At 39.5% G+C, this 24,356-nt stretch overlaps 3 protein-coding genes across 4 annotated transcripts in view; 2 read left to right on the top strand and 1 right to left on the bottom strand.

Annotated features, from left to right (window-relative positions):
* LOC106136029 (large ribosomal subunit protein bL34m) overlaps window positions 1-3,190 on the top strand; it is a 135,731-nt gene extending 132,541 nt beyond the window's left edge. The window contains exons 2-3 of one of the 2 annotated variants that reach the window (XM_060948441.1): window positions 2,726-2,823; window positions 2,896-3,190. In XM_060948441.1, coding sequence (XP_060804424.1) covers window positions 2,786-2,823; window positions 2,896-3,133 — 276 coding nt within the window. In that variant the 5' untranslated portion in view covers window positions 2,726-2,785 and the 3' untranslated portion in view covers window positions 3,134-3,190. Of the gene's footprint in view, window positions 1-2,668; window positions 2,824-2,895 lie in introns of those variants that run through there. The other variant, XM_013336461.2, reaches the window with a different exon arrangement.
* Window positions 3,171-8,698, bottom strand: LOC106136028 (mitochondrial outer membrane protein SLC25A46). Its single transcript, XM_013336460.2, has 7 exons — window positions 8,397-8,698; window positions 7,521-7,618; window positions 7,157-7,335; window positions 6,936-6,992; window positions 6,278-6,493; window positions 5,744-5,954; window positions 3,171-3,744 (listed from the first exon to the last, which is right to left on the bottom strand). The coding sequence occupies exons 1-7, from the start codon at window positions 8,566-8,568 to the stop codon at window positions 3,457-3,459; spliced, it is 1,221 nt and encodes a 406-aa protein (XP_013191914.2). The 5' UTR covers window positions 8,569-8,698; the 3' UTR covers window positions 3,171-3,456.
* A 216-nt stretch (window positions 8,699-8,914) lies between these two features.
* LOC106136039 (uncharacterized) lies at window positions 8,915-23,974 on the top strand. The gene is made up of 13 exons (XM_013336472.2): window positions 8,915-9,180; window positions 9,275-9,426; window positions 10,466-10,686; window positions 11,876-12,019; window positions 12,487-12,604; window positions 12,954-13,059; window positions 14,293-14,440; window positions 16,984-17,098; window positions 17,767-17,873; window positions 18,769-18,874; window positions 19,774-19,877; window positions 21,082-21,216; window positions 22,036-23,974. The coding sequence occupies exons 1-13, from the start codon at window positions 9,135-9,137 to the stop codon at window positions 22,118-22,120; spliced, it is 1,587 nt and encodes a 528-aa protein (XP_013191926.2). The 5' UTR covers window positions 8,915-9,134; the 3' UTR covers window positions 22,121-23,974.
* Window positions 23,975-24,356: the final 382 nt, after the last annotated feature.

Raw genomic sequence — 24,356 nt, 5'->3', positions numbered from 1 at the left:
AGTATGAAAATCGATTAATAAGTAATCGATTTTTCTTAAGAAAATAAACGATTTTATTATATTGATATTTTTTTTCCTAATTTTTCAATTAATGTCGTAATAAACGCCGTATAAATTATATCAATAAATTTATTAATTTAAAATAAACAACGGAAACAACCAAGTTTGAAAAATAAGTTTCAACAACGAATAATGAACATATCAATCGAATGTCGGTAAAACACAGGTCATCGACTATCCATCTAGTGAATGTTTGATTAAATGAAACATCTAAACTGTTTTAAAAGCACAGATGGTGTAAATGTAATATTATGGAGCTATGATAGTATTCTTTGGCAGTTCGCGTTCCGGGCTCCAAGCCAGAAGACCAAACGATTATTAATTTGAAAAAAAATCACGTATTAAAATCGTATTACTTTAAAAAAAAACGATAATTTCCATTATCGATTAATTTTTCACATTCCTAATTTTATGTTCAGGCTCAGAGTAAAAATCGTGTAGCGATATCTCTACACCACCATTACAACAACCAATTACGCGATATTAGATAAGATAATAATTAGTCAAAATCAGAGAAAAGTCTTAATCGCGCAAGTAAAGATTTAACGGCTTCTAGCAATATACAATCTCCGACACAACATCGTCGGAGCCGCGGTTCCCCAGGCACAACACCTAGCCTGGCGGAAGATCTTCCCTTTGGTGGCGATCGAGCTGAATCATCTGTAAGTGGCTTCGCGTACCCTTTTGGGACTCCCTAATGGTGTTCTCATACTATAGAAAAAAATTACAGAAAATGCAAAAAATATATTTGTTTAAGTCATTCACTGTAAAAACAAAAAAACAAATGTAATCCTTTCTTGTTAAACTAAACGGATCGTGGCAAGTGAACCTCTTTCTCTTGGTAATGCATCTCTGGGAAAGAGCCGTGATAATAAGTAATCATTTTCACTCAAATTAATAATTCATGTGGAAAAATGTTCCAAAATAAATTTCCACTATCTCTTTCCCATAAGGCGACTAAGAGATTATCAAACAAAGTTTTGATAATCAAACACTTTAAATAAAACGCGTTCATGTAGGTATGTTATTTCATTATAGTTTACAAAATTTGCACATCAATAGTTTGCACGTAAGTTCAGCAAGTATACTTTTAAGTCACTTTTTTTTATGCCTCCTGGGTGCCTGATATGCGACTTCGTTGTCGTTCGTTCGTTGTTTCAATTCCTCGATTGATAGCTACATTTTCTTTTTCCAGGGCGTCAAATTTCATCGCGGCGGTAATCGAATTTTCTGTAAATAATAAAATACTTGACGGATCCGCGAAGGATCAGCGAAATTAATATTAAACTTAAGTAAAATAGTAATTAACAAAGAAAAATAATTCGACTATATAGACGATGTGTGCGGTATGGATAATTAGCAAAAAAAAAAATCAATTTATCCTGCTCAGCTAATCAAATACTTGCGAACCGTATAAACCGTATTAATCGTTTTATGGCAACCCTAGGTATTGCTGTTGTCTAGTTTATTAATTCTTAAAAACGTTATTTTTAGTAAATGAAGCTTTTATTGATATGCCTTCACAATCTTTTTTGTCTTTGATGTAATCATTTAAAGCAACCTAAAACACTACACCCAGTCATTAAACACATAAAGAACTTAATAACACTTAACTGATGGGGTATTTTTCGAAATGCTAGCTATAATTTATACATATAATCTAAAACAAACTCACGACAAAAGTTGACAAGTGATGTACTATCCCATTGGATAATAAAAATGTGTTACGCGAATTAGATGCACAATTGATTTTTTCTCTTTCTATCTCATGGTGGCTTGCTTAACACTATCCCTTTCTGGTTAACGTCACTCAACATTTCTAGTATTTATTTTCATGACTAAAAAAAATAATTCATCAATACGCCGTCTTCCGCGATTGTCACTGTCAAAGTTGTCTGACACCTTTGAGTTCAATATTTTCTTTCAGACGTTTCACTTTGCGGGCGTCAACGTCAAGTAGGGATGTGACATTGCTGATAAAAAATCGATTTTTATATAATCGATTTATTTTTTAAGTATGAAAAATCGATTAACAAATAATCGATTTTTCTCAAGAAAATAATCGATTTTATTATATTGATAGATTTTTTCCTAATTTTTCAATTTATGTCAAAATTAACGCCATTTACATTATATCAATAGATTTATTCATTAAAAATAAACAACAGAAACAGAAAGTTCTTATAAAATCAACACAAATTAAAGTTTTTAACAATCAAGTTTGAAAAATGAAGTTTCAGCAACGAATAATGAATAAAATATCAACCGAATGTCGGTAAAATACTGTTCATCGACTAATTCCATCTAGAGAATGTTTGATTAAATTAATCATCTAAACTGTTTTAAGAGCACAGAAAGAATGCACAGATGGCGTTGATGCAATATTATGGAGCTATGATAGTATTCTTTGGCAGTTTGCGTTCCGGGCTCCAAGCTAGAAGACAAAAACGTAATGTTGGAGTGCATTTATTGTATGATTATTAAAATCGATTTTTAATCGATTATTAATTTTTAAAAAATCATGTATATAAATCGATTTTTCTTTTAAAAAAATCGATTTTTAATCGATTTTTTCCATAATTGATTTTTTTTTCACATTCCTAACGTCAAGTAATTTCGTGAAAATATGACATACATAACCAAAACCAAGAAAGCCAAAATCTAATCTACTAAAACCTGTTCTGAACAAAATTTAGTTCGATAAAGATATAATTATATATACATAATGTCTCGGCTTATGACTGTATTATTTCAACCGTTGAAGTAAATATCGCGTAAAGTTCAATATATTTGATACCCTGTCTGCAATGTCTACATAACTATTCTTGCTTGCAGGTTGATCACGCATACAGTACAGCAATCCATTTCACATATTCCGAGTACTACAGCTTTAGTTAAATCGGAATATCCCTTGTTGACTGCTGTCCGAACAAAGGTTCGTTGCTATTTTCCTCGCCCCAATGAAGTCAAGAGAGTTCGCCGTCATGGTTGGAAAACCAGAATGTCAACTCCTAATGGCCGCAGAGTTATTATGAGACGATTATTAAAAGGAAGATTTGTACTAACTCATTAATTAGTGGTTATTAATAAGGTTTAGAAAAATAAATAAATATAATCAACAAAACCAATTTTTATTTAGAGCATTTTTTTTCATATTTTTTTGTTCAATTTCGCTCTCTACATTATATCTTAAAATCTAGCTCATTGATTTTCTACAAAAGAAATAAAAAACAAGAAACATACTACACAGAATAAATAATTCTCTTTCTGTTAATTCTGGAACAACTATGAGCAACAGATTCTATTGGAACGTTGAGCTTAATAAAAACGTAATTTCTTAGATAGCATCACAATGCAAACTGTAATTTTATTTGTTTTTCACTTACAATAAAAAGATTAATTGAATAAATACTTCTGTTGTGTGTGAACAGAATCGTCAGAACTGGTTGGAGATTTAGCTGGTTTCAAGAGGTTAGACACCTCGGCAACCACCAGGGAGGTTAGCTTTATAATTGCCAGATGTGCGGCAAGTTGGAGCACTAATGCTCCAAAGCCTTTGTACAGCCCGCCGACACCTTCCCGAGAAACTGTTGTGTTGTAGCAATCCATGAAACCCTCATATCCGGTTAAGATGGGAGTTACTGACGTCCCAGTATCTAGATTGTCTATTATTGTCCTTGTTCCCTGAAAGCATTACCATTTATTAATCATTAGTTCTGTGCTCGTAGATCTGCTGGTGTCAAAATTAATTTCCGTTTCTGCAATACAGGTTGTCGTAATAACTGAATGCAATGATGACTTTCATGTGGTAAAATCTTACATTAATGTTATATGGTGTAAAGGAGCAAGTAGAAAATTTTGCACCATGTGATTCTGCCACTTTATAAAAGGAAGTCTACTTTTCTTTACCATGAACATCGTATAATATTGTATTAAATAAAAACTTGGCAGTTGGCCTATAAATGCACTAGCTGTTGCCCACGTCGTTGTTCGTCATATAAGTTCACTGACAATCTCAATGCAAAAAGTCCCATGTATTGTTCCCTTAGAGAGGTGGGGGGAGAAACTTATATGTACCAGTTTTTTACCGCATTCAAATCGGAGAAATAGTTTTCGCGTGATACGAGTACAAACATACAGCAGACAGAAATTCTAAAAACGACATTTTTGGCTTTTGTTGCTATTGTGAAGATTCCCCATATCGATTTTTGGGCAATATCATTCAAGCACAGACATCGATCAGTTACTAAGTTTATATTATACATATATATTTAGTGTGTAGGTATATGTTTGTTATTTGTATTTATGTTAGTTACTATTACTATACTCTATTCATCGAATGAACCAAGCAAAGCGCTTTCTCTGTCTGGCATTTGTATACAAACAGACAAGGACAGAAAAATATCTAGCTCCGCCCAGAAGCGCTTGCGCCCTGTAAAAAATATTAGGGCTCGTTTATATTGCGAACGTATTGGTGAGAAATGAGAAATATGTACACAGTATTATTAGAATGTTGCGAAATTTTCGAAATCCTTCAAATTACTTTCTTAAATTGACGGGCAGAAACCTAGAATAAGGGTTTGTATATACACTAAAAATAACTGATGTATGGGGATTTTCTGAAATGAAATAATTTATATTATATCTATATAATAAAATTGTAGAAAAGTGCTGTCTGTACATTGAAAATAAAAATAAAAAAAATAGCAGGGGTTATTGTTATGTCGATGTCGAACCCAAAAATGTAATTTACTTTTTTTTTGTCTGTTTGTCTGTTCACGCTAATCTCAGAAACGGCTGATCCGAGTTGGGATGCGGTTTTTACCAGCTTCTCGGGCATTTTTAATTGCACGTAAATAATTTCTTATCCAAACGAATATGTCTTCTCTATCAGTCAATAAACTGTTTCTGCCTCTTTTGTCAAATTTAAAACCAATTTTTTTCAAAATCTTGTGCAAAGAAGTCCTTCTTAAAGTACCCAATTCGCCATTTTCTTCAATTTTTTTCATTATTTTATCAAGAGTGGGAATTTCATTATTAATAAAAAAAGTTGTGTACTATATTTCGAATGGCACAATTTGTGAAATCATCGTTTTTATCACATACTGTGAGGCGTGTTTTGCTTCTAATTGGGGACTTTAAACGATTATTGGCTAGTTGTTCTTTCACCACTTTATAAATTGAGCACCAGTGTACGCCCAATGACGATGCCACTGTTTTACATATCTCATTATGTGAGGCAGTCGGTGAAGCATTTTTAAAGTTGTTAAACATGTTGCACATCATAACCTTTTCAGTGAAAGAAAAGGCCTGTTTAACCTTTTTTGCACGTTTTCTTCTGCCACATTCCAATATACACGCCAAGTCTTTAGGTAAGAAATCAAACGGAATCCGATAAACAAGCCAAGTCCACACAATGAGCACAAAACAATGTCCGAAAAACAAGCCAGGTCAAAGATATAGAAAGTCACAAAGAATACAGGAGTTACGCTGAGACGTCTAGACGGTACGAGAGCAACGACAGACTAATTTTGATTCAGATTGTGAATGCGCCCTAAGAGTCTTAACTGCAACCAATCACGTTGAAGCGCCGAATCTCGGTGCTTGGTTCATTTGGCGAACAGAGTATAACACAGTGATTTGCAAATTGTTTACTTATTTATCTAGTTATTTTATTATTTACCTGTATGTGAAGCCTGTGTATTATAGTCTCAACTGGATAAAATAGTATCTCCATAGTAATAAAGGAGAATATATTTGCTTTTAAGTTGATATCCTCGATAAGGGGATTCTGGGAGCTTTTCTGGTAGTTTACATTGTAACTGTCGCTCATTTCATGTTTGTGCCTCTGTTGAAATCTGAGAATTTTCGCTGTTAGTCCTCGAAGTGTTATACTGGAAAGAAATGATGCAATTATATGAAATCAAATTTAAACGCCGTGTTGTTCCAGGCACTTTTAGAATTGGACCACTCCATCTTTTTCCATGGATGTCCGTAAAAGGCGACTAAAGGAGAGTAGTAGTAAAAATAATTAGAGTAAGTTATGTAACGTTAATAATAGAATAGATTTATTTATTTTAATTTTGAAAATAAATCTATTCTATTCACTTCTATTCTACATCATCTACCACTCGAACTTTAATGATGGTAAAAAATTTAAAATATTTAAATAACCCAATAGACACACTACTGCATAAAGATTGTTTCCTTTACTTACTGGGTAAGATATTTGGATATGCCAAGAGCGGCTGTGGGCAACACAATTGCCCATATTGGCAGCATCCGGCCCCTGCTCGGAGTTCCCCATTCAAGGATCCGCACAAAACCTTCCCTGAACACATCCAGCAATGCCGGCTTGTCACTTGCAATGTCACTTTGAACTGTCTCCACTAAACTTGCAGAGTAGAATGGTGTTATGATGGCTAAGCTGATGCTGTAAAATTTTGAATGACTTTAGAGTCGGACTCGTAGACACAGTTTGGTTATTATAATTTAAGTATATACTGGGACATAGATAAGTAGGTTCATATTCAAAAGTATTTTTGTGCCATAAGGCTTCGTGGCATGTGGATGTCGTAAAAGGCGATAAAGGGATAGAGACATAAGGTTTAAAAACTTGGGATTTTTGAATCTCAATTCGATCATAAAACTATACAGCTGAATGTGGCCTTACAGTCTTTTTCAAGACGGTCGGCTATGTCTACCCCACAAGGGATATAGACGTAACAACATGTACGTTATTTTTGTGAATGAGTGTAAAAAAGGGATTAAACTTAAAATAAAGAGAAATACAGTACAAGGGCACTACTGATTTCTAGAGAAATTTCTTTTATACATTTACTCTAAGATGTTGACATTGTACAAATTAAAATTACCATTTCAAGGCCACATGTTGCAGGAACTGCAACACTGAACCGCATTTGCCAATTTCCCTAGAAAAACAAAATTGACAACATTAGTATATCAAAGAGTTTTAAGGCACAATCAAGGAGTTTATAAACACTTTTCCCAGGGCTCCTCTACAGAAAAGTGAGGAGCAATGTTCTACAGATAATCAATGCATTGTTGATTGTGGGAACTACAGAAAAGTATTTACTTGGGCCATCCTGTTCCTTTGGCCACCACATCTTCAACAGCCAAGTTTAATCCCTTCACAATACAAGTAGAGCCGATCCCTTTCCACAGTGTAGTGATATCTTGTCTTCTATGCAGTCTCACCACCACTGGCAGTAGTGTGTATGGCACTATGTGGTAGTTTTTTAGGCTGTTGTGGACCTGTCAATTATATATTGGAATAAATAAATTATAATTTAAGACAAGTTTGATGTTCTATATCATTATTATTTAATGGTTGGTTCCCGGTTTGTGGCTTAGTGCTGTGTGGCACTAAATGAATAATAATATGCGTAGAAAATATCAAGTTACAGTAATATTAATTAATTTAATTTTGATCAGCTTACCTGACATTGTCTTCGTAATACAATGAATGGGTGGCTCAACAGATTCTCAGTTATTAGACTAGCAACACTTATAGCTGTTGTCACATATGTGCTGTTATCTAAAACAGAATAAGTGTACAATTTTTTAAAGAATAACCAGAATTCATAACCCTAAGTACCTAAATAAAATAAAATTTAACTGGAACACACAAATTTTCTAAGAGTGGTAATGCATTTAGCATGCTGTCAGCTATAATACCTAGATGATGGGTATCAGTAAAATGGGGTAAAATTCATTTTTATAACAATATTACACAGAAACTATCCAAAAAGGCTCAACTGGCTGTGCACAGGGGTGTGTTGGTCCCGACATTAATGTATGGGAGTGAAAGTTGGGTATGGCAAAAGAAGCACGAAAGCAGAATAAATGCAGTGGAAATGAGAGCGTTAAGGAGTATGTTGGGTGTGAAATTGAGTGACCGGATAAGGAACAGCGTGATAAGGGAATGTTGTGATGTGAAAGAAGATGTAGTTACAGGAATAGAAAAGGGTATGTTGAGATGGTTCGGTCATGTGGAGAGGATGAATGAAAACAGGTTGACTAAGCAGATATACAAGGAGAGTGTGGAGGGAAAGGTCGGAGTGGGAAGACCTAGACGAACATATCTTGATCAAATTAAGGACGTCCTGGTGAAGGGTCAGGTCAAAAGTGCCCGAAACCGCCGAGCTTGCATGAAGAGAGTTATGAATGTGGATGAAGCAAAGGAAGTATGCAGGGATCGTGGCAAGTGGAAAGAGGTAGTCTCTGCCTACCCCTCCGGGAAAGAGGCGTGAGTTTATGTATGTATGTATGTATATTACATAGCTAGGCGTTCAACAAAATAACTTTGTTAGTACCATCCTCAGGGATATCATCCATAACCAAAGGGGGTCCCTGGTATTCCTCAGTGACGGGCGTATGATACCCATATATCTGCTGATAGCGGGTGTCGTACAAATCGTTCGTATCTCTATTGGGATCCAAGCCAAAAGGCCTGTTAAAACTTGAATAATCTCCAAAGCCAGCCATTCTTACAATGCCACAGCACAACTTCTAATAGCACATATTTCACAAAAAAGTAAACAATTTATAAGATCATTTTCTCCTAGTTTTACAAACAAATAAAAAATAATATCACAAAAGATTGCGTTCCATCGAACACGGTTGACGGTAGGGTAGGTAGGTACATAAAAAAAATTTTTTGTATTGACTTTGACACTTGACAGCAGACAGACAGCATTGTCATGACTGCCAGAGTGGATTTTGTTATTTTTTTGGTGTTATTTGCAAATGCAATCTTGTATATTTATGTGTGGGGCGAGAGTCTTGGTTGTATGTAGTTGTTTCGTAAAAAGCCTCATTGACGGGAAATGCCAGTTGTGACAGTGACGTTCCCTGGAGCAAACGCAATCAATCGCAGAAATTCGCAATCGCAAAAGCAAAGCGAAATTTCGAAGACTCAAGACGCATGTTCAAAAAGATTTTACACGGCCAACGAACCAGCGTACCAATATCGATTATAAAATAGGACAAAGTACAGCCTTTCTTAAAAATGGAGCTAAAACTTTTATTTATTTGATTTTACACAAAGCAAAATGTTGGCCTGGGTTTTGTTGTGTTCATTGAGCTTACAACTCAAAAGTTAGTATGAATTTGAATATCAATTTGTTTATGAACTATGGCTATGTGTTGTGTATTTTCTGGTGCGGAAATCAGAGTGTAGTGGTGGTTCCAGGTGTGGCAGCGCAGGCTGACTGCAATGATCTCCGCGGGCGTGTGATCTCTCATGGCTTTCACTATGCACCAGGCCCAGACACCTGTACCCTTTGTGTTTGTGATAACGGCCTTCCTAAGTACTGTAAAGCAGTGCTATGTTCACCTCCACAGGTATATTAAATTAAATCTGTGTTTTTGTTAATTAATACTTTATCTTCTAATTCTGAAGTGAAGTTCTGGTACTTAGGCCTTTTTTAATTTTTCTTTATTTATTTTTTGATGTGTAAGTAAAATTAAGTTTATTAAAATTAATAATTTTTATTGTGTTGTATTGTGGATCATCCAATTTTCTCAGTCATTTTAGAAATTTACCACATTGTGGAAGAAGATAACAATTATGAAGTATTTAGGTACCTACAAATCTTATTTAAATTTTAATGTAAAATCATAAGGACAATATTTTTGACAGTTTCATAGTTGCTAAAAAAACAATTTAATAATTTTAATGAAGGTGGCTTGCAAAACTACCCCAATTTTTGTGGGCAGAATATCCCTGTTTCAATTCGAATCTCTGAATGCTCTCTCTGCGGGAATAGAAACACCCCGCAATTTCAGAAAATTCTTTATAATTAAAAAAATTCAAATTTTTTTAATCATTACTATAGGATACTATATATCGCTTAATAATTGTCAAAACATATAGTTTAACAACATTGGTTGACGTCAAATAAATTACTTAAAAACTAAGTTTACTGCTGCTTCCAAGGCGTCAGTGCAGAAGAAGCGGTAACAAACTGCACCTCAGCATTTTCTTCAACAACGTCAACTTCACAATATTAATTAAACTTAGAATAGAATGTGGACGAGAGAATACATTGTTCAGATTTATATATTTATGAGATTTAATATTGAAAAAAGAAAAAAAAATATATATATTTTATGGATTGCTAATTTTAAATAGATTTATGTACAGAGTGTACTGAATTTTGATGTAAGTTCAAATTAAACTACAATTAATTACAAGGTTCCTGTGCCAAGCTCAAGCCAGATGTTTTTATAATTAAGGTAATCATCAGTCCTAAAATAAGCCTTCTCGCAAAGTACTTTCTTTACATATTCTTTGAATTTGCGGTTGGGCATATCAAGAACAGACTCCGGCAACCTAAATATATTTTCGAAATTCTTCTATAAAAACAAAGCATTTTTCCAGGATTGCCGTTCATTTAGAGTGGGGAACACTTGCTGCGAGTTCATCTGCTTGGACGATGTGGTGAAGCCGGCGGAGGGGGCCGAAGCTAATGTTCGAGTGGCGGCGGGAGGGGCGGCGGCTGTGGTGCTGTTGACTGTGGCGCTCGTGGTGTATAGAGTAAGGAAGCAAAAGAGGCGGAGACCGCCTCATGCGGATGATCAAAGGAGCTTGACTAGCATTGGGTGAGTTGGAAGGCAGCTTAGAGATTGTAGTTTAATATAGATGATAGTGGGTAAAGGTTTTAGACTGTGGGTCTAGGGTACATAGAGTAAGGAAGGAAAAGAGGCGGGCATCGCCCCATGCGGATGATCAGTGGAGTTTGATTAGTATTGGGGAGTTGGAAGGCAGCTTAGAGATTGTAGTTAAATATTGTATGATAGTGAGTGTAGATTTATGACTTTCGGTCTGTTGTATATAGAGTAAGGAAAGAAAAGAGTCGGACACCGTCGCATGCGGATGATCAGAGGAGTTTGACTAGCATTGGGTGAGTTTGTAAGCAGCTTAGATATTAAAAACTATATATGTTAGATAGTGACTATAGGTTTTTGAATCTGGGCTTGTGGTGTATAGAGTAAAGATGCAAAAGAGGCGGAGACCGCTGTATGCAGATGACCCTGTGAACATCTGCATATGGCGGTCTCCGCCACTTAGCTTACAGATTGAAGCTTAGTTAAGCTCACAAGAGTTTAACTAGCATTGGGTGAGTTTAAAGGCAGTTAAGAGATTGAAGCTAATGTATGATAGTGGGTATAGATTTTTGATTGTAGGCTTGTGGTATATAGAATCAGCTTACATTTTATTAGCTTCAAGCTGTAAGCTAAGTGGGTGTAGTTTCTTCATCAATTAGACACACAATTCTCAATTGCAAGCGTCATTGTCATTTTAAATCCAATGTAACATAAAACAAGTTTACTAACAACATATTGTACATTACGATGATGTTAACTTAGTAATTAACACACCATAATTGTAGGATGCACGCTACATAGAGCCTTGGGCCTTGATGTGGTAACAGTGACGCATTTTACAAACTCGTTTATCATGCCATTTAATTACATACATACACATAATCACGTCTTTATCCCCAACAAATTCAATTCAAATTTTTTATTCATTTTTATAGGATACTTCACAACATTGGTTGACGTTAAATAAATTACTTAAAACTTAAGTTTACTGCCGCTTCCAAGGCGTCAGTGCAGAAGAAGCGGTAACAAACTGCATTGCCGCATTTTCTTCAACAACGTCGACGGGGTAGACAGATCCAACAGTCTTGAAAATACTGATTGGCCACGTTCAGCTGTTTGTTTTAATGAAAGATTTAAGATTCAAATAGTGACTTGTGGGAATTTCATTCATTCACTGTTCCAGCTACATCAGCGGCAGTATGGGCTACATGGGCGGTACTTGCGAGACGGCGCTGGGGGCGTGGAAGCCGCCCAGCAACTACCTACCCCGCGGGGAAGCGCCGCCGCCATACGACGAGGCCATAGCGCAGAGGCCGGAAACTATAAGGTTCATTTTTTTTCGTAGTCTTGATCCTAAACGTCACCGTTTTTTGAAAGGGAATATACGTGTGGATACTGGGAAAAGAATCAAATAACATTAAATTTCCTATGCAGGCCATAAGATAAAAGTAATAAAAATTATTAAAAATAATTGCTTGCAGAAGAAATATATATGTTTTTCACTTTTTAATTCCACTGTCTCTTTCAACTGGGCAACCAGTTACGCTGTGGAGATAGTCTTAATCGTATTGTCAAGCAACAAACTCAAAAAAGAAGCTCTTTCATCTCCTTTTTAGTACTTCTTTGTAATAATCCTTAAAGTAGTTAAGAGTTTTTTGTGTTTTTTTTTTGGCTCAACACGAGCCAAAAACGTCAAAATCTCTTTAAATCCCACATGCTTTGTTTGTTAGCACATACATTCGCATAGTGAGCGATACTGTCACCAACCCTAAAATGGGCCATTTCTCATTACAGGATAACATCAGAGACGCAGTTCCACCGCACCTACCCGGCCGTGGACAGCCTCCCGCGGCCTGAAGATGGCATGCAGTGCTCGCATGGCTACGTCAATGTGCCAAGACCGGTGCAACAGGTAATATGTCACTCAATTACAGATTTTATTCAAAGTTAATTTATTTCTTTTCTCACTTTGTGGCACATGAAGGTTACAGAGTCTCACTATTTATATGTATTTAAACTAGTCGTTCGCCGCGATCTTGGATCTCGCGAACTCTTATACATTTTACGAAACCTATTGATGCCCTACGAACTTAAAAATTCTATTGGCAGATCCTACAAACATTTGAAATTTTATCAAAATTAGACGAATGATGCGAGAGTAATCGCGTTACCAACATATGTACATGCATAAAATGTAATTTCGTTTCAAGTTGATTGGGTCTCTCGCTCGGGCAATAACAAATGCTTTGAATTTACTTCAGATGGCGAACCCCCAGGGCTGCTACAATGCCCCTTTATTGCAACCCGTACACCCTCCAGACGCGACCCAACCTTCTGTCATCCCGCACCATTCGTTACCACAGAACGGTAAGATAATATGTATATCATTAGGAGATTATTAATTTTAGTTGAAAAAGTCTATAGGAAATACCAAATATATCAGTGATTTCCACTTGACTAGTTGGAAGCGGTTTGCAACCAGCATCTTGAAAGCTTGATAAGACCTCCGGTCAATCTAGGAGACTATGTTGAAAGGGAAATGTCGAGAAGTAGACCTGAGCACTGCAACATTGCGGTGGAAGATGAAACTAGGAACACGCAAAGAGACTGAGATAAAGTATAATTATTTGAACAGTGTGGTTTTTGTGCACGTGGCCTTGTAGTCTTGTATTGTAACTATTAGTCACTATAAGGCATAAAGACGTTATTGGGGTGTGTGTGCACATTTTAGTAACATTATTCTGGCAGTGACCATAAATAGGATTGTTGTGTATCGGCAAATTAACACACTTATATGTCAGACGATCCAGCCTAGCATTCCGTAAACATCATAGTAAATCGTGTTAACACTGTGTTAGCAAAATTGTTAATTAGCGAATGTCTATCAAATCAAGTAATTAGTAAATCTTAAAATAACTTACTAGTATTTTGCCTACTGAGATTGGATAATGGTTACCTATTCGGTATGCAGTGCAGGTTTACTCACGATTTAGCTTCACCATCATAACGTTGATGCATGTTTAAGAAGATTTGAACTGTATGTATCTACCTTATAGTTCAACTTGTACATAGGCATTCGCATATACCTGTATTTTCTTATACTGGCTCTTTTAAAAATCTTTATTCATCATCATCTATGGAGAGGAATCGGCAGCTTATGACGTCGACCCTGAAGTGGTTAAATGAGATTTTAACAAGAAGCGACTTCAGCCTGACCTCTGCGACCTAACTCATATTGATTTACTATTATTATTTTCATATTACTTTATTATAGAGGAACTTAACTCATATTGAATCTTGGTTAAATCTATAATATCTATAATAATATTATAAAGTTGAAGAATTTGTTTGTTTGTTTGTTTGAACGCGCTAATCTCAGGAACTACTGGTTCGAATTGAAAAATTCTTTTTGTGTTGAATAGACCATTTATCGAGGAAGGCTTTAGGCTATATCATCACGCTGCAACGAAGAAATAATGGAAAATGTGAAAAAAAATAAGGAAAATTATTCATCCTTGATGCCCAAAATAACTATTCCACGCGGACGAAGTCGTGAGCACAGCTAGTATTATAATGTCATTACTCATTTATATATCTCAGTGGTGGGATTCCCGAGCGCGATCCGGCTGACGGGATCCCTGGGCGCTATCAGCAACCGCGGGCTCTCCCGCGTGCTGCAGCGGGACCCCGCGCCCACGCACGAGCGCCCCCACAACGTGCCCGGCTTCTATACCGCGCACACCTCGCTGTGAGTACTGTGTGCGACTAGAGCCCTGGGCGCGGCCAGCAACCTGCAGCGGGACCCCGCGCCCACGCACGAGCGCCCCCACAACGTGCCCGGCTTCTATACCGCGCACACCTCGCTGTGAGTACTGTGTGCGACTAGAGCCCTGGGCGCGGCCAGCAACCTGCAGCGGGACCCCGCGCCCACGCACGAGCGCCCCCACAACGTGCCCGGCTTCTATACCGCGCACACCTCGCTGTGAGTACTGTGTGCGACTAGAGCCCTGGGCGCGGCCAGCAACCTGCAGCGGGACCCCGCGCCCACGCACGAGCGCCCCCACAACGTGCCCGGCTTCTATACCGCGCACACCTCGCTGTGAGTACTGTGTGCGACTAGAGCCCTGGGCGCGGCCAGCAACCTGCAGCGGGACCCCGCGCCCACGCACGAGCGCCCCCACAACGTGCCCGGCTTCTATACCGCGCACACCTCGCTGTGAGTACTGTGTGCGACTAGAGCCCTGGGCGCGGCCAGCAACCTGCAGCGGGACCCCGCGCCCACGCACGAGCGCCCCCACAACGTGCCCGGCTTCTATACCGCGCACACCTCGCTGTGAGTACTGTGTGCGACTAGAGCCCTGGGCGCGGCCAGCAACCTGCAGCGGGACCCCGCGCCCACGCACGAGCGCCCCCACAACGTGCCCGGCTTCTATACCGCGCACACCTCGCTGTGAGTACTGTGTGCGACTAGAGCCCTGGGCGCGGCCAGCAACCTGCAGCGGGACCCCGCGCCCACGCACGAGCGCCCCCACAACGTGCCCGGCTTCTATACCGCGCACACCTCGCTGTGAGTACTGTGTGCGACTAGAGCCCTGGGCGCGGCCAGCAACCTGCAGCGGGACCCCGCGCCCACGCACGAGCGCCCCCACAACGTGCCCGGCTTCTATACCGCGCACACCTCGCTGTGAGTACTGTGTGCGACTAGAGCCCTGGGCGCGGCCAGCAACCTGCAGCGGGACCCCGCGCCCACGCACGAGCGCCCCCACAACGTGCCCGGCTTCTATACCGCGCACACCTCGCTGTGAGTACTGTGTGCGACTAGAGCCCTGGGCGCGGCCAGCAACCTGCAGCGGGACCCCGCGCCCACGCACGAGCGCCCCCACAACGTGCCCGGCTTCTATACCGCGCACACCTCGCTGTGAGTACTGTGTGCGACTAGAGCCCTGGGCGCGGCCAGCAACCTGCAGCGGGACCCCGCGCCCACGCACGAGCGCCCCCACAACGTGCCCGGCTTCTATACCGCGCACACCTCGCTGTGAGTACTGTGTGCGACTAGAGCCCTGGGCGCGGCCAGCAACCTGCAGCGGGACCCCGCGCCCACGCACGAGCGCCCCCACAACGTGCCCGGCTTCTATACCGCGCACACCTCGCTGTGAGTACTGTGTGCGACTAGAGCCCTGGGCGCGGCCAGCAACCTGCAGCGGGACCCCGCGCCCACGCACGAGCGCCCCCACAACGTGCCCGGCTTCTATACCGCGCACACCTCGCTGTGAGTACTGTGTGCGACTAGAGCCCTGGGCGCGGCCAGCAACCTGCAGCGGGACCCCGCGCCCACGCACGAGCGCCCCCACAACGTGCCCGGCTTCTATACCGCGCACACCTCGCTGTGAGTACTGTGTGCGACTAGAGCCCTGGGCGCGGCCAGCAACCTGCAGCGGGACCCCGCGCCCACGCACGAGCGCCCCCACAACGTGCCCGGCTTCTATACCGCGCACACCTCGCTGTGAGTACTGTGTGCGACTAGAGCCCTGGGCGCGGCCAGCAACCTGCAGCGGGACCCCGCGCCCACGCACGAGCGCCCCCACAACGTGCCCGGCTTCTATACCGCGCACACCTCGCTGTGAGTACTGTGTGCGACTAGAGCCCTGGGCGCGGCCAGCAACCTGCAGCGGGACCCCGCGCCCACGCACGAGCGCCCCCACAACGTGCCCGGCTTCTATACCGCGCACACCTCGCTGTGAGTACTGTGTGCGACTAGAGCCCTGGGCGCGGCCAGCAACCTGCAGCGGGACCCCGCGCCCACGCACGAGCGCCCCCACAACGTGCCCGGCTTCTATACCGCGCACACCTCGCTGTGAGTACTGTGTGCGACTAGAGCCCTGGGCGCGGCCAGCAACCTGCAGCGGGACCCCGCGCCCACGCACGAGCGCCCGCACAACGTGCCCGGCTTCTATACCGCGCACACCTCGCTGTGAGTACTGTGTGCGACTAGAGCCCTGGGCGCGGCCAGCAACCTGCCGCGAAAAAAGGTGGTTTTCAGTTTGACCTGTATCTATTAGTCCGCGATTATCTCGCGTTTCGCTGAATCGGTTTTGATGCGGTTTTCAGAAAAGTGTTTGTTACACCTATGTTAAAAGAAGGTTTTTAAAATTGGAGGCGTTTCTTTTTATATACAAATATCCATAGCATCACTAGCGCTGCAGTAACAAAATTGGTTTGATTTTAGAATGTTGCAATTTTTCAGTAGATATTGTTGATAATAATTGAATGGCATGATCTGTGCGTCGGCAGCCACCGCACCATCCCGCGCGTGGCGCCGGCGCTGGAGGCGGCGCTGCTGGACGGCTCGCTGGCCTTCAGCCGCGACCGCGTGCTGCACGCCGAGATACGCCGCTCCTTCCACAAGGTATTATGTCTAACGTTTTAAATAAAGAATTATCATAGAAAATAGTGACATGTAATTTTTTATTTTTTAATTTGCAAACCCCACAATCCTTCTGTGCAATGCAAGGAGCATTGCAGTGATAGATCGTGAGGTTAGCAAAAAAAAATTTTTTTAACAAACATTAAAAAAATTCTGTACATTGAATATATTGACATAAAATCATGTAAGTAAGCGATGGAAAAACAGTAGAAGAGTAAACATATCCATACATATAATAAATCTGTAACTAAACTTTGTCTGTACATTGAAGATATTTAAGAAAAAAAACTATAAGGGGTCTTTTAGGGTCAATCGAAGCCAAAACAATTTTTTTTAGAATTTTTGTCTGTCTGTCTGTCTGTCTGTCCGTCTGTCTGTCTGTATGTTTGTACGCGCATCATGCAAAATCTACCAAACGGATCTGAACGAAATTCGGCACAGATATAGTTAGTAGCCTGGATTAGAATATAGGCTACTTTTTATCCTGAAATTCTATCCCTAGGGGATGAAATAGGTGAGGGCTTCAATAATGCCCAAAATGACTATTCCACGCGGGCGAAGTTGCGGGCACAGCTAGTGAAAAATATAAACTCTGTTCTGTGTTCATAATCACCACGCGAAACAAATTTATTTATTTATATTATTTCCAGCCCGGCAGCGACTCCCGCCACGACACAGGTCGCAGTATGCCGCGCAATCTGAACTTAGCGGCCGAACGCAGTGATCGCCCCGATCCCAAGCCCAGTCTCGACGACAAGTCAGTCATTTTTATAATAATACTAGAAGCTCCGCCGCGGATAAAGAAAAATCCTGTTCCTGCGGAAATTTCTGAAAATTTCCTCTTTGTACACTCCTTAACCTCATAAGGAACCATGCTTAATTTCAAATATCTAAACACAGATAGTTGTGTCTGTTAGTCAGTCATTCAGTAATGGAAGTTTGGTTTGGAAGAGTAGGTATAAATCTTAGTCACGGTTACATCGATCGCTCCCGCGGAGCGCCTTTTTGACTGTAATCCTCGATTAGGTAAGTCAGGCTTTTACTTTCGTATGATCTTTGTAATCTTTGCAAGAGAGGGAATCTTATCCATATTGGATCATAATAAAACGTACAGTTGCCTGAATGTGAATGTTTTCTCACGATGTTTTTCCTTACTAGCACTAAAACTAATGTACATTGCTCAGCATAAAGTTATTGCCTTGAAGTTAGGATTTAAACCTTTACCTCAAGGCATGATGCGCATTTTGATTGACACTTTATATTAACGTTTTGTCCACCGAAGCTCAACGTGAGGTTATTATGCTGTACATTATTCTAAAAGAAAAATTTCATAAGAAATTCCATCTCTAGACCGGCGATGACGTAGGCAATCTTCTTTATTTATATTTAATTATTTATTGTATATAAATATTAACAGGCAAAGCCAGCTGGCATACATAATTATGCATATGTATGCCATAGCAACTGTTGCTATGATTTATTTGGTGAGAAAAAAATATCAGATTTTTATTGTTTTATATTTGATTTGCACAAATACATATTGTGCTTTACATTTGTTTTTTTCTCATTTTCATTGTATTCAGTATATTCCGTAGCTTTCCACTATACTTCCCATACACTATAGCAAGTAACCCAGTGATATGTTTATGCAGTTGCGGCGGGCGGGCGGGCCGCCACCGCGCGGCGAGCTGCGAGCTGGCGCCCGCGGCCGAGCCCAGCGCCGCGCCGCACTCCACGCTGCCCTTGACGGTCGACAAGGTACGCCCGGGGGGAATTATTGTTCTACCAATCTGGCTAGTTTTTTTTTACAAGGTGAATAATAGGCTTAGAAAGCGTTTGGACCAATAAAAAAAAACATGTAGGTCTAGTTGACAAGTTCTTCCCGCGCGCCACGGAATTATTGGGGTCCCATGAAGGGTTAATGGCTTCGTTTACATTTTTATATAAAAACATAAACATAATAATCACGTCTATATCCCGTGCGGGGTAGACAGAGCCAAAAGTCTTTAAAAGACTGAAAGGCCGCGTTTCATATTTAAATGTAAATATGTAATGATTATGCCAAAAAAATATTATGCGTGATGAATAATTTATGCCAGTAAACTTTATTTGTATCTAATATGGACCCAATAATTTATATAACCAAGTAAAATCCCTGACGCCGATTATCGTCGCCGAATCATATAATCGCATCGTCTCTAATTCCGCACCCTTTCATGATACACTATAAAATCTCCGTACATAATTATTTCACTTATTCCAGACTTGTACATACATACATAAAATCACGCCTCTTTCCCGGAGACGTAGGCAGAGACTACCTCTTTCCACTTGCCACGATCTCTGCATACTTTCTTCGCTTCATCCACATCCAAACTTGTAATTGCTGCGTCAATAACTTTCGAATTGCGCTAATACCTTGGTATTGCGTTTTAGGCACATATCTTTTGTTTTGTTTATTATAATTGTAAACAAAACACGTTAAATAGTTTCTATACCTACTTTCTGTTCCTATGTCTCACATCTTGTTGCTACAAGTGAAGATTTGTAAATGACTTCATGTTTTTAATAAGTCTGGTTGTACTATTGTATAATATAAGTAGTAAGTTAATAATCCTAACAAATGATAATAAAAAACTATTATACATTTCTTATAGCCGTCCTGCGTATGCAGTTATTCAGGCGGCGTGGCGACCGGCAGCGAAGAAGCTGACGACTACCGCAGCGAGTGCGAGAACTGCAAGGCTGGCAGCAGCTCCAGGTATACCAACGAGGTGCATTTTGATCACGACATTTCATTCATAATCATACATGCATACATACATAAAATCACGCCTCTTTCCCGGAGGGGTAGGCAGAGACAACCTCTTTCCACTTGCCACGATCTCTGCATACTTCCTTCGCTTCATCCACATTCATAACTCTCTTCATGCAAGCTCGGCGGTTTCGGGTACTTTTGACCTGACCCTAATAATCATTTCATAATCATTCATTATCATAAACATTTCTCGTTTACTCCTTATAGCACAGAAATCAATTGATTAGTAAAACCTTTTACTTAGTCAGATATCTCATCGTTTTGTATGATAGTTAGATACAAGTAAAAAATAAGTAATTGTGAACAAAATTAATGATCGGCGATTATTAGGTAATCGCATTTTAGGTAAAAATAGAATGGATGATTAATGAGATTCCTGAATTCTGAATAATGTCACTAAATATAGAATTATGCTGTCAAAGCACAAACACTGACAAGTATCAGATAGGTATAAGTCAATGATTGTGAAATTTCAAAAATAATGAGCGAGAATTGCAAATCGAATAAAGATTCTCTTTTTTTATTTATTTACTAGCTGTCCCGGCAAACGTTGTTTTGCCATATATAAATATTTTTTAAGTTATTTCTAGTTAAAAAAAAGGTTAAGGGTGAACAAAACTTATCAGTCTTATCACTTAAGGGGTATGAAAAATAGACGTTGGCCGATTTTTAGACCTACTTAATATGCTCAAAAAATTTAATGAGAATTGGTCAAGCCGTTTCGGAGGAGTACGTGACCGAACATTGTGACACGAGAATTTTATACATAAGATTTATAGGTTTAAAACAAACGGAGGTGCATTTTGTTCACGTCATTCCATTCTTCATACTTAAAACGCCGTAACAACGATATTTTAAGCTGTACGGTTGAGTACAATCTGTGGCGACGAGACGGCCTCTGTGGCGCAGCGGTAGTACGCTTGTCTGTGACACCGGATGTCCCGGGTTCGAATCCCGGCCAGGGCATGATGAGAAAAACACTTTGTCTGATTGGCCTGGGTCTTGGATGTTTATCTATATAAAAGTATTTATTATAAAATATAGTATCGTTGAGTTAGTATCTCGTAACACAAGTTCCGAACTTACTTCGAGGCTAACTATATTTATTTATTTATTTTATTTTTACAATCTGTGCGATTGTGTACAGATGGGCCTCGGAGCCGGCGGCGTGGGACGGGCCGGAGGCGGAGGGCGGCACGCAGACGCTGCAGCGCCGCGCGCCGCCGCCCGCGCCGCCGCCGCCCGCCACCGCCACGCTGCCGCAGCCCGTCACCAAGCAGAGGTACGCTGGTGTACTGCCCACACTGGGGACACTGCTCACACTGGGGTAGGCTGCTAATGCTGAGGAAGACTAGCAACACTGAGCTAGACTGGTAACACTGATACACTGCTCACAATAGGGAAGGCTGCTTATGCTAAGGTAGACTAACAACAATGAAGTAGACTGTCAACTAGTGTGAGCAGTGTATCAGACACTGCTCACACTAGGGAAGGCTACTAATACTGAGGTAGATAAGCAGCACTGAAGTAGACTGGCAACAGTGATGAATTGCCCGCACTGGGGTAGATTGCAAATACTGAGGAGGACTAGCAACACTGAGCTAGACTGGTAACACTGATACACTGCTCACACTGGCGTAGGCTGCTAATACAGAGGTAGATTGGCAACACTGAGCTAGACAGTAACTCTGATACATTGTCTACACTGGGGTAAGCTGCCAATACTGATACATTGCCCGCACTGGGGTAGGCTGCCAATACTGATATACGTTAATTTGGTAGGATTGCGGTTACAACATTATTTACTTTAGTAATCATTTATTCCTATTCATTTATTCATTCCGTCACTTCTATATGCTTTACTGGGTAAACAGAGCCCACTATCTCGAAAAGACTGGAAGGCTACGTTCAGTTGTAAGGCTTAATGTAAAAATTGACAGATTGCTAGCCAATCGCCTAATAGAATCCCAAGTTTATAAACCTTTCCCTTTGGTGCTTTTTACGACATCCATGGAAAAAGAAATCAGTCCTTTTGTAAAGTGCGGGTAATCACACTTATAAAGCAAATTAACTTACACCTTTTTATATTTATCCCTCACAGCCGCACGGTAATGGGCCCGCCTTCGAATTGGGAGAACTGGTTCAACACTATTCACGACTCGGACACAGAGTCGGAAGAGGAATGAGCCCACCGACATTCGTTTAGGAGAACGAACTATATTCTTTATGTAGTGCACGAACGATTTTAAAAGTATAAGAAATTCAAGAAATGTAATTCAGGCAACTATTGGTAGGAAGCTGATTTCGAGATTATTGATTGTGGAGCCATCTGGTGGCGTGTGAGGTAAGGATTATATTTTAAATACAGAATTCACCATACTCAACAGTGGAGGGATTCGTACATACATATAATCACGTCTTGATCCTTTACGGGGTAGACAGAGCCAACAGTATTGAAAAATGTGAAAGGCTTTCGTTTCGTTATATACGTATAGCTATATGGGGGTTTGAATTCTAATAATGTATGTGCTGTACTATATTTAGAATCTAAATGAAGTTTTTGTATTTTTGGTGATTTTTATTTAGTAAAAAAATATTTTTATTACGAAGTCAGCATCCTAGCTATACAAAAAGTGCGGCTAACTCTTTCGTTGTTGTAATTCAAAAGAAAGTTTTTCTTCGCATAAGATTTATATCAGTATCAAAATAATATAATCACTATCACACTACATATTATGAAGTAAAGTCCCGCGTATTTTCTTTGCCTGCGCGCTAATCTCTGAAAGCTGGGGACGAGTTTTGTTCCAGTTTGGAATGTTGGAACAGGGTTATCTGAGGAACGTAATACTATATAATATAAATGCTACCCGTGCAAAGCCAGGGCAGATCGCTAGTTTTAATTAAAGTGCAATGAACTTCAATACCAATTGGTGTTAAAAGAAAAAAAAAACATTTTTTATGGCATCCCTCGAGGTCGGTTATCAAAAATCATGCATGACAATACTAAGTTATAACTTTAATTTTATTCTCAAAAGCTAATGTCACAACTTATAAAACTATTAACACACCTAACCCCACCTACATTTACTTTATACTTTATTATTTTCTATACTTATTGTCGTGCATAATATGAACAAAATATTCAATTACTTTTGCAAGCAATCACTAAGAGAAAGTAAGCAAAGGATAGGGCTGTAACCAGTGGTTAATTATATCGATTTTAATTTTCAATATATCTTGTTGATAATATTATTCCTATTTCTGTACTTACGCATTCCGACAATTTATTTCTAATAGAAATAGCTTTAATTTCGTTTCGCATTTGATGTGTTTGTTTTTTGTACATCTTGTTTGTGCACAAAGTGATTTTCTATTGCAACGCACATTAAATGTGTTTATTTTAATTTTTGATGTTAATATTATTTTTGTTTACAATACACACAATGTTTTACTATTTGTCGCGCACATATGATGTGTTTTTTATAGTTATTCTATTGAGTTTGTTTTATTTTATACCAAAGATTAAATAAATATTTTGTTGTATTTTGCTAATCATTTTATTTTTGAACAGTAAATTTATATAATAAAATTAAATTTTCATTATTTGATATTTCTTGTAAATTTAGTAGATTGTGTATTAACATACAAATTAGTTAGCGATACTTATAAGGTAGAAATTAAAAGATTTATTATGATGTTAAATATAGCGATTCATGAAAGTTCAGGTTATATTTAATGTCTAGTTCAAGAGGAGGATATGCCAACATAGATATAAAATTATAAAATTGATGTATGTAGTAATAACTTATGGATTATAATGGTGCCAAAGTGGAACTGTATACAAGGATGCAATGATCAATCGAGTAGACGAAAATCAAATTTTTGGGGCTGTCTCTTATGATTGATTTGGGTTAAAATATTTTTTTAAGTGTAGATAAACTAAACAAATCTTGATATTTTGCTTATTATAATATATTTAAAAATCACATCGCAGCAAAAACCTTAGTTTCCGTGGAATTTGCGAACAACTTGTATTCTTTTGTTGGCGGCGCTTAATTCGCGCGGAGCTGTGGCTAAGAGCTAGTAACTTTATTATGCACATTCGAAGAATAAATCAGTAAGAAATATTTAATGTATCTCATATAGCTTTTTATTTCAGACAACCAATGTTGCCCATTTACTTAATAGACGGATGAGTTACGGAAGAGTTTGATGTTTATTTGTCCGTGATTTATATTATATAGATTTCACTTATGGAAAAGGGACAGTCTCAGGTAAATGATCATAACTTGACAAGTATGTAAATGTAGATAGGTAGGTATTATTCTTCCGAGATTGAAAACCTATTTAAACCTGTGTACTGCCACAATACTACGTGTTCATCCTGTTTGTATAAAAAAAAGATTCCAATTAAGTTACTTA

Source organism: Amyelois transitella, chromosome 16 (genome assembly GCF_032362555.1).
Source record: "Amyelois transitella isolate CPQ chromosome 16, ilAmyTran1.1, whole genome shotgun sequence".
Lineage (NCBI taxonomy): Eukaryota > Metazoa > Arthropoda > Insecta > Lepidoptera > Pyralidae > Amyelois > Amyelois transitella.
Note: the sequence above shows the minus strand (reverse complement) of the source record. Positions and strands in the feature narration are given on the sequence as shown.

Bases quoted from the DNA above. Each gene is read 5' to 3' on its own strand.
- LOC106136039 (XM_013336472.2), top strand. From the start codon at position 9,135: ATGTTGGCCTGGGTTTTGTTGTGTTCATTGAGCTTACAACTCAAAA. The intron at 10,687-11,875 runs GTGAGTTGGAAG...TCACTGTTCCAG, and splicing joins AGGAGCTTGACTAGCATTGG to CTACATCAGCGGCAGTATGG. The intron at 21,217-22,035 runs GTACGCTGGTGT...TATCCCTCACAG, and splicing joins CAGCCCGTCACCAAGCAGAG to CCGCACGGTAATGGGCCCGC.
- LOC106136028 (XM_013336460.2), bottom strand. From the start codon at position 8,568: ATGGCTGGCTTTGGAGATTATTCAAGTTTTAACAGGCCTTTTGGCTTG. The intron at 7,619-8,396 runs GTACTAACAAAG...ATTCTGTTTTAG, and splicing joins GGATGATATCCCTGAGGATG to ATAACAGCACATATGTGACA. The intron at 6,993-7,156 runs GTAAATACTTTT...TTGTTTTTCTAG, and splicing joins AAAGGAACAGGATGGCCCAA to GGAAATTGGCAAATGCGGTT.